This window comes from Trichoplax adhaerens, genomic scaffold (genome assembly GCF_000150275.1).
Source record: "Trichoplax adhaerens TRIADscaffold_8 genomic scaffold, whole genome shotgun sequence".
Taxonomy (NCBI): Eukaryota; Metazoa; Placozoa; class Uniplacotomia; order Trichoplacea; family Trichoplacidae; genus Trichoplax; species Trichoplax adhaerens.
Genome location: NW_002060950.1, coordinates 1,190,203 through 1,201,313, shown reverse-complemented (window position 1 = coordinate 1,201,313; position 11,111 = coordinate 1,190,203). Strand labels below are relative to the sequence as shown.

Genomic DNA, 11,111 nt, shown 5'->3' with positions numbered 1-11,111 from the left:
TGTCAATTTGCTTAATCGGGAATGCTTCTTCTACGGTAGCGATGTTGATTTAGAGTCTGCTCTCGAAAAACGGTATCCCTATCGTGGCTGATCATGAATAGACTATGACAAGTATTTTATTATTATCGTCAGCCGATCTGTGGACGTATATCATCGTCATCCAGTAGATCGGAAAAGGATTTAGTGCAAGCCTGATCGATTGCCAACCAGCACGAATAGCAAATTTGGCCATCATGCTATGGTTGAGCCAAGACGATCGCAATGCATCTACCGACAGACTTGTAGAACTGTATCAAAGTCATCATCATCCTCCATGACTAGTACAACTGTTGTTTATTGACTTGTGGCCTCTCGATAGAAAGTATATCATCTCATCTTACCTGTATTGCGTTGAATATCATTCTCCATGCTCTCCGTTTCGCTGGCTCGGCCAGCACGTTGACTTAAACAGGCACCCATAATGACTGCAATTGTCGACGGGACTGTCCAATGTCTTGAAATCTTCAATCCACCTTCTTCTTTTGCCACAACAACAACACGATACTCAAGGGTCTCTTTTCTTCAATATACTCCCACTAGTATAACAGTCGTCCCCAACAGCAGATTCTTCTTGTCAAGTTGATACCAATGTAAGCTATCTAATGTCAGCAAGATTAATGAATCACCAACTTCGATAGATATTCAATTTCTCCAGCAGCCAGCCATCAAATCGCGATCAACAAGCACCAAGTCAAGTCTCCAAATGAAATGGGCACCGATTGCTGTCTGTCCTGTCCGTCGTCGTGTCTGTCCGGTCAACGTCCACAAGTTGGACTTGTTGTTCAGTCAGCCGCGTCTCCCATGTCACTCAGGCCATCTGCTTGATAGTCATCCTATTGGTACGCTGTCATACATGCGACATGGTATAGCAAGTGTGCTACGGTACGGTACAGGATGACGTCATCGTGGAGGAAAAGATTTCCTTGCCGTCTACACAACAGACTTGGATACACTTGCCACTTGTTGTCGACGTATACAGTGTACAGTATTGAACAGCTGGACGGTTTCGTCGATAGTACTATAACTGGACAGCAATGGCGGTCTTGTAAGATGTCCATTCTCAACTACTTCTTTGAGCTAGAATATAAAACAGAGAAGATTGCTTCCTTGTCAAGACTTTGATAGGCCATATCGATTATCAGTCGAAGATTAAAAGAAGGATAGAATAGATCGATAATATTCTACCCAATATACTCTTGCAAACGCCGTATACGATGCCTATTTTGCAGACAATTTTTCCTCCACTGAACTCTATTTATCCATTATTTATGATGCGCATTTTGCATTGGGAAATACTGCAAGTTATCATCACATCTAATTGCATTACAGGGTAGAGAAGTTTGCTTCCTTGTCAAGACTTTTATAGGACATACAGATTATCAGTCGAAGATTAAAAGGAGGATAGAATAGATCGATAGCATATAATATTCTACACTATACGATGCCTATTTTGCAGACAATTTTTCCTCCACTGTACTCTATTTATCCATTATTTATGATACGCGTTTTGCATTGGGAGATACTGCAAGTTATCATCTCATCTGCTTGCATTACAGGGTAGAGAAGTTTGCTTCCTTGTCAAGACTTTTATAGGACATACAAATTATTAGTTGAAGATTAAAACAAGGATAGATAGAATAGATCGATACCACATAATATTCTACACCATATACCCGTGCGCACACTGTATACGATTTTGCAGACTATTTTTCCTCCACTGTACTCTATTTATCCATTATTTATGATACGCGTTTTGCATTGGGAGATACTGCAAGTTATCATCACATCGGATTGCATTACAGCGTAGAGGGACCTTGAAAAGAAATACAAAAGACGTTTTCTTGCCATGGCTTAGAAGTGGGGGAAAAGAATAGGTGCGGTTAGGAGAGGGGGAATGTGGGTTAAGCAGCCTTCGAAACACAAATGGACTACTAGAAAAATAATCTAGATTTCCTTCTAGTAGCCCTTGTACAACTGCTACTGCGTAGTCAATGACTAGTCACCATAGGTAAGGAGAAATTATTTCGCGAAATGGTCACGATGGTTACAACATCTACTTGTAGGATAATTCTAAAATTGATATGACATTATAGTGCGACAAAATCCCACGCTTGAATACTTGGCGAATTTCACGCCATGTTGATTTCATTTTAAAGCGTTAGTAGGCAATTTACAATATCCAATCGAGTTCCAATATTGCTATATTGGCCAACATTCAAAATAAAACTACAACAGTCCATTTTCCAGCGGATACAGCTTGAAAATAATACTGTATATCCATCTTTACTTCCCATGATCATCGACTGAATGTGAACATACAGTCTTTCGCTACTTGAGCAAGATGACATATCGATTAATATAGAATATACAGGGGGATAGGTTATATATAATTAAACAGAACTAGCCAATAATGCAAATCGTATAACATATCATCGTTGCATTACTACCTTCAGCACCCACAGTAGTTGTACTAGTAATATGGACATATCGTGATCAATCTCTCAGACAGTGGTGAGCTAAAAGTAAAAAAATCAATAAACTTCAATGCGTACACTTGAGGCCGAGAAGCAACTTCCGGCAGCTTTGTTGGCAGTATGATATCGTAATGCCGTATACTTATATAATAATGATACATAATCCAAAGCTATTTTAAAATCATCTAAAATTACCTGCAATTATATTAATTGACTCGATATTCTGATTTACTCACCTACAACTTAAATCAGGGACTTTTCGATAAGATCATTTCTTGTTGAGAAGTCCGTACTTAACTCAATCGCTACATTCAGATCATATTTATGCCAGCAGCATTTCTTGTATCATAAATGACATCTGAATCAGCAGACGCAGGCATACTGTACAAATAAGTACGCATCATGGCTACGAGAGACCGTCATAAGAAATGGAGATATTAATTTAATTGACTGCAAGCATGGAGTACGGCGTAGAGGCCATAGACTACTAAAATGGATACTGTACATATCTCTCGTAATCCATGGTCACTGTCAGCGAAATAAGCAGCAGTCCACCTAGTAAACAACTGTCTACCGAGATGGTAATGGCAATTTTGCCATGGTGGACATCAGCAAAGTATGAATGAGTAAGTTCGAGTGAATGCCATCTCTCACGTTTATCCTGTCCATCTTTTAAGCTTTAACTACAACACTTTGCAATCACGATACCTTACTAATATATTTTACAGATAATGTTCTAGATTCGCCGTCTTGGTCATTAAACTATCTACTATCGCGTAAAAGGACACGACATTTTCAGACATCATAATGACTTTAAGCGATATTAGCAATAAGTTACGATTACGAGTGGGTAATCACAGGAAAACCGTGCACGGTAAATGTACAATATTGATATTTTAGATCACAAGCAGTACTTCAATATTCTAATTAGCTTCGGTTTGCAAGGTGCGAAATTTATTCCAATTTACCTATGATTAGTTTATGTTCCTAAAAACGTAAGTAGATCTGCTATACAGTCTAAGGCATACATTTAACGATACATACAACATATACATGAATATGCACAATGTAAGTATGAAGAAACAGCGAGAGTGAGATTAAAAAGTTACAGAGATTCAAAGAGTGTATTTAAGAAATCTATGACTATGTAAGCCGTTTAAAACTTACTATACATTGGAATTCCACACAAAATCTACATGACAGGGTCATTAATTCAAGTTCATAAATCCCATTTTATGCGGTATTCTATGATTATAGTAGAACCACTTTAGCCGCTAAAACTAGTTAACATTCCAATTAGATAAATTGCTAAACCAATAATATCCTCAATGGCATTATTGAGTTATGCATCGCTTTAAATCTTAAATTGTTAGTGATTTAAACTTCTAATACCATGAAATCTTTATTGTAATAAGAATTGCGCTGATAATTTAAATTAACTTGCAGCTTACTTGTGTATGCGTACTGTATAGTATTACTATACAGCTAATTCTTTATTCGTAAATAAACATTCATTAGTAGTTCTAAATGACATTAAACTCGACAAAAATTTACTATTTGGGCACTATCTTGATAGGTTTAACTCCAGCGGAGACCAATCTGAAGTTTGGGTTAACTAGGGAGTATAGCAGACTATTACATGCCTTACGCATTTTCGGATACATTATGTAATATATAAAAGGATTAACGGCACTATTAGCACAGACTAAAAAACCTGCTACCCATTGGACATCTAGCGAAACATTATATCTAGCTGGTAATAGTAAATAAACAATAATGGCATAAGGCACAAAGCTGATTATGAAAGCTAAGTATACGAAAAACATTCTCCAAGTGGTTTCAATTTCGCGGCGCAACGATTGAGCACGAAAGTGTCTAGAACTAGTGTGCGGTAATCTGAGTTGTCTTGCTATTCTGTGATTGTTACTAAATATTCGTAGCAGAATTGCAAGGTAACAAAAGGTTATAACAATAAAAGGCACCAAAACAAATACTATTGCGAGGTAAGTTAAATAACCCGGTATTTTATCAGGCACAGGCAAGCACAGAAAATCGTGTGGAATATAGATGTATCGACCAAAGCCAATTAGAGGTAATGTGCAATCCATTAGCGATAATATCCAAACGATATTAATAGCTGCGATGACATGCTTTTTACGTATGCGAATATGTTTACCATGAAATACAGTGATATAGCGAAAAACGGCAATAAATGTTAACGTTATCATAGTTACATCATAACAAATTATATTAATAAATCCACTGATTTCGCAGACAGTTTGATCAAATATCCAATGCTGATAATGGAGGGTGATAATAAGGAAAACATCTTTAGCACAACCAGTAATGACATCGATTATGGCTAAGTTTACTATAAATAAATTGCTTTTTGTCCGTAATTTACGATCTCGAGCTATTACAATCAAGATAATCAAATTGCATATAATACTCAGCAGAGTAATAATATAATATAATATTAATCGAACGGTAACTTGATCGGGTTTTAGCACAAACGTCGAGTTACTAAAGGCTAGTAAATCATGAGTTTCACTTTGATTCATGATTACTTTTTTTTATCAGACCGATCGAAATTAGTAAAGATATTACCTAAATTATAATAGTCAGTAGCCAAAATATTCTACATACGTGTACGTATAAGCTGCTGCATTGATGGCAATAACTTATAAATTAAGGAAGATAATCAATCCTCTGGAAATTTATAGTAGAGAAAGTATAATACTAGATACGTATAAAGTAAACTATAAAAGGTATCCTCGCAGAAGGATCATTAAACCTCAACTGAAAGGTCAAAGTGTGTTATTGGGGAATCATCTCATGTGTTTACTGTATATACCTTACGCTTCCTTTAGCAATATGAAATCTAAAAATCAAAAATCGATTGAAATATTTGGTATTAAACATTTAATGGTTGTTAGACCAATCTAACATTTGTAAGAATAAATTATTTATTACACAGGAACTGTATAATTTCTATTGTAAGATATGTAGTGAGTACTGAGGATAATATTGGAATCGATAATTTCAAATTCTTATCACAAAATATAATAAGATATAATAATTTATGAAGATATTCCTACTTAATCAATAGTCCTGTACAGATTATTGGTCTCATAGTTATTATTAGGATATTTTAATCAATCATACTATTTTATCAGCGCACTATTATAATGTTAATGGTAAAGCGAATATGAAATAATCAGTCTACATTTACAATGTATTAGCCATACTATGGATTCATCTAATTACACTTAGTATCAAACATACAAGATACTATTTTAATCTTTTAATTTGAGTTTTAGTCACCGCTTTCACTTATTTTGTAGATTCTTTGACGACAATTAATCATATTATTAAATTAATTAATTAAATGGACGTCTATCATCGGAAAGATGATCGTTAAAATAGATGAATAAATGAATACAATAACTTGCTAAAAATTTAACACCTGGTTTGTACAAATAACTCTTTCAAGTATCATAATACTAAATTTAAAATTAATATGTTTCGCAAATTTAATAGTCAGCTCAACATAAATCAAGTCTTTTTAGTCCATTTAAAATTTAAGCAATTATTCTGCAATCCCATAAACCATCAACATATTTTTAAGATTATTTTTATAAACAATAATACCGTATAAAAAACTTTGCAACCTAAAAAATTTGATATTTTACACCGAAGGTGAGATTTTGAAATGATTCGTATACTAATTAATCCAAAGTGCTAATGAATTTCAGCTCTTAGATCACAGACTTAAAGATTATTTCACTTCTTTCGGCAAATACGTAACGAAGAGATATTGTCAGTTTATATTAATATCAAAATTTTGATTAGATAATTATACATACTTCACACAGTACGTATCAACAATCATTGCACAATAGAGGAAAACAATATATTAAATTACCACATCTGCTACTTCAAAAATACGGTAGACTTCGATTATAGGAATTTACAAGTAAAAAGTATTTTTTTTAATTTAATACTTCCTTGTTAATTATTTCATATAAAATATATCATTGATCATTATACGACAGAGAAAAACAATTTTTCTAATTTTACCGCAACTTCTACTTTAAGAATACGGTAGACATCGATTATAGGAATTTAAAAAATAATACTTTAATTAAAATCTAATATTTTCTCGTTAAATGAGCATTCACATTAATATGGTAATAATTCGACCTAGAGATATCAACCGCCGAGAAAATAGCAACTCTACAAAACTCTACTGCCAGCTTCCTCAAATTTATAAACTGCCCGATATATCAGCATAACTGATATATACATTTTAAACCAGTCAAAGTCTGATGAACCGTACAAATTGAAGCTTCTAGACTATTGATCACACTCCTAATAACTACCTACCTATTACATATATATATGGCAGTTTATAAACTGCAATGGGTCTGACAGTTAAGTTAGCGGTAAAGTTAGCAGTTAGTTAATTTATGGACTGCCTCATCACTTGCAGTCGACATCTTTAATTGGACCTGGATGAAAGACGTTAGATACCAAAATTTTCGGATGATTTAGGAACATTAAAGCATAATTACTTATTTTGATTAGTCTTTGCGTAAAGTACAGTCGTGTAATGGTCATTGATGATTATGTAGTAAAGCAGATATGCATCCATTACGAGCAGACCGTATATGTGCTATGAAGTATTTGCATAACATGCTTGTTTAGAAGAGAGAGAACAAGATAGTAATAAAAAGTCTACACGAAGATATTAACCAAATGTATTTAGATAGTCAGCTATTTAAAGTGTATTTTACATTTTCTTTGCACTTTTAAACTATTCAATAAGAATATGCTATAGCGCCATTAATGAAGCCTTTCCTCCTTATTCTATATGGCGTTTTGTATTAAATTTAATGACATAAAAATTTCCAAATTGTTATAATTAATGATTTGATAGGAAGAACATCCAGTACGCCGCGTTCAAAGACGATGATAACGCAATTATAGCACCAGGTTAAATATTACTTGTAATTTTAGATTATTAATAATTCATAATAACTAAATAACGGAATTAATATTGCAGTAGGTACTGTCTGAATGGCATTAACAATATAGGCATACTGGCTTTGCCATTGTCTGTGATTGGAGCTTCTTTGGAAGATGGGTATTATCCTTGTATGTTCAATGGCAGTAGTTATCGCTTCAAGTCTGGTTTAGTTAGAGGACAAATTAGATTATAATATATCCCATATATTTTCGGATAAGTTGCTTAACATATGAAAGTATTGATGGCACCATTTATGTAGATTAAACAGCCCAATATGAAGTAAATATCGAAAGAAATGCCATATCAAGCTGATGATAGCGAAAGAGAAGCAATGCTACAAGATATGAAATAAATTACGATAGCCAAGTAAGTAATAGACATTTTTTCAAGTTGCTTCAATTTCACCCCATAAAGCCTGTTTATGAAAGTATCTATGATTGCTTTTCGCCATTTTAAATTTTTTCGTTCTGCAACTACAATTATGTATTCAAACCAAGACTGTAACATAATTAAATGTTATATCAATACGAAGTGTCATAACAACATGTATCTAGCAAAATTAGCCAGTGGAAGTTTAAAGTCAATTGGGGAGATATCTAAACGATAATGATGGCTCCAATAACATGTATTTTTTGTATGTGGATACATTTACCATGAAATATAATATTAAACTACAATAAGTGTTGACGCAATTACAGCCATGCAACAATAAAATACACAAATAAATCCACTAATTTCGTCTACAGTTTGATCGAATATCCAATACTGGTATTGGAAGGTGATAATAAAAAAGATCTTTAGCACAACCAGTAGTAACATCGATTATGGCTAGGTTTACCAAAAATAAATTGCTTTTTGTCTGTAATTGGTCTCGAACTATTACAATTAAGATGATTAAATTGCCCATAATACTCAGCAGGGTAATAATATAGTCCTATATAACCTAACTGTAACTAAATTAGACTTTTAGCAAGAATGTCGAGATACTAATGGCAACTAAACTATGAGCATCGTTTTAATTTATAACTATTTATGTATAAGAAAGATCAAAATTAGTAAAAATATTGTTCAAAATATAATAATCATTAGCCGCAAGGCTCTAACTACCTGTGTTAGTGAGTATACAGCCACATCAATGACACTAACTTATAAACTATTGAGGAAGATAGCCAAATCATTATAATTTTATGATAGAAAGTATGATAATAGGTAACGATAAAGCGATTAATAATTATATAGATGAATCATTGCATTCTCAGTTGATAAGCCAAATATATTATTTAAGCAATCAGTTGATGTATTTATACTCGTGTACCTTATACTGACTTATTATAGCAATATAAAAACAATGAAAGAAAATTTAAAATATAATGAAATAATCAGATCAAACATTTAATAGTTTGTTAAATCAATCTAACATCGTTTCGCTCACCCCTATAATGTACGAATTAACATGAGTTGTTATCCAAGTTTAAGCCTTCGATAAGGAAACAATATTTTAAGCAAGCTATTTCTTTATAAAATTATATTAACAGCTGTCGCGTTATTACTTATCGTTTAAATATTATAGATCACGTTTCCGATCTTAAATTTCTGATTAGTCCCAATACAATTATGTAAGCGTGAAATAACTATCGCATTCCAAAAATTAAAATGTTTTCCATGACATTAGTTTAAGTTTTGACATGAATCGTGATCTCTTGTTTCATATGTTGGCTTCATTAAAACGTTTTAGATAGACCATAATTTCAATTTAAGCTTGAAAGATGCGATTATGATAGCTATGTCCTTAGTAGCTTTATTCTAATAACAGAATAATTAACTACAGATTTGAATAAAGATGAATAAACTATGACCATGCTGACATAACTTTAGTACGGGTAGTTCTTATTGAAGTTACTTCGCTTTCCAATCGTCGATGACCACAGATCAGTTTTTTATAGCCTCTTCGTATTTTAGGATAAATCATATAGTAAATAAGTGGATTAATTGCACTATTCATATTAACTAGAAAGCCTATCCAAAAGATAGATTTTAATGAAATCAAAATTCCAGCTGGTACCAGAATAAGCATAATAATAGCCCATGGCAAAAGACATACAATAAATGCCATATAAACTACAAACATTCTCCTAGTAGCTCGAAGCTCACGCTGACGTAGTTGGCAGCGGAGACCTTGTCGTTGTCTACCGTTGTGATTAATATATCGCCTTAACGTACCATCATGTATAAAAATATTGATTAAAATAGCGATATAGCAATAAGTAATGATAGATAAAGGTATCAAAGTCACCGCAAGAAGTAGAAAGAGAGCATAGGATGGAGGTGTTGGATCGAATTCAGGCAAACATCCGAATTCGAGCAAACTGTATGCATATTTACTCCAGCCGATGATTGGGAGTAAAGCATCTAAAATTGCAAAGATCCAAATTAAGACTATAGCAATCCATACGTGTTTTTTTTTTAAATTAACGCGACGTCCATGGACAACTATCAAATAGCGAAAGATTGCAATGACCATAAGTGTTATTACGGTTACAGAGTGAAAGACACCAATAAAAAATCCAGAAATTTGGCATAAGGTATCGCTATATATCCATCGTCTCGGTTGCATACCAATCATTATGAAAACATCTTTAACAGCGCCTGTCATTATATCTGAGACGGCTAAATTTGCAAGAAATAAGTTGGATTTAGTCTGCAATGCTGGCGTTCTACAAATAATGATCAACACCGGGATATTACCAAGAACGGCAAAGAACGCAATGACACCATAGAATGCAACATGGAGATTAGCTTCTTGCTGTGATATTGTAGGTATTGAAAAATTGTTTCTAGGAATCAGTGTAGTCGTAATGATAGTGGGTAAATGATGCATTATTATCCTCACGACAGCTATAACGGGCAAATACTTTAATGAAGGTATTATGATTTGTAAGTTGATACGACCGAATGCTCACCGATTAATGCATGAAACAATGATTTACTTGTATATCGTCGGAATATCCTTCAACGGGTAAAAATGATAGAATTACTAAAATGTTCTATAGCGACCTTCAACGGTATTTCGAAAGATAAACTTTTTCTTTTATAATTGAGCTCCAAGAGAGTAGCATTAGTCATGCAATAAGAATTGTGAACAACATCCTGCCACAACTGAATAAATAATTTAATCATTTATTTGATTGGCTGCGGCTGTCATCGTACTCTACAAAAAGGACAGTAATATAGAAATCCTGCTGACGTACTATTTATTCAACGGTATAATAAATCATTTCATTCCAGTTAATTATTAAAGGATTTCGAAAGGTCAAATTTTAAATTATTATTGTTGTAAAACACATATTTAAGAAAGATTTACGCTAGCCAATGTTTTAACCAAAAATAACTCTAAAATGAAAGTAGTATCGAAAGACCGGTTGAGGAAACAATAAACAGTTCTGATTTGTTCAGCCAGGAGCATATTACTTACATAATTAGAATTGATCTAAGCTAACTGAAAAATTTTTAATTAGAAACATGGAAGAAATAAGTAATTAGTAATGATTAACGTTTACAGGAATCTTAAT

General features: G+C 33.2%; 2 protein-coding genes across 2 annotated transcripts; both read right to left on the bottom strand.

Annotated features, from left to right (window-relative positions):
* Positions 1-4,066: 4,066 nt before the first annotated feature.
* On the bottom strand, positions 4,067-5,074 carry TRIADDRAFT_58559 (uncharacterized protein; the record flags this gene model as incomplete). Its single annotated transcript, XM_002114544.1, has 1 exon — positions 4,067-5,074. The coding sequence occupies one exon, from the start codon at positions 5,072-5,074 to the stop codon at positions 4,067-4,069; it is 1,008 nt and encodes a 335-aa protein (XP_002114580.1).
* Positions 5,075-9,751: 4,677 nt separating this feature from the next.
* TRIADDRAFT_5735 (uncharacterized protein) lies at positions 9,752-10,315 on the bottom strand (the record flags this gene model as incomplete). Its single annotated transcript, XM_002114543.1, has 1 exon — positions 9,752-10,315. A coding segment is annotated over one exon (564 nt), but the record flags the coding sequence as incomplete, so codon positions are not given.
* Positions 10,316-11,111: the final 796 nt, after the last annotated feature.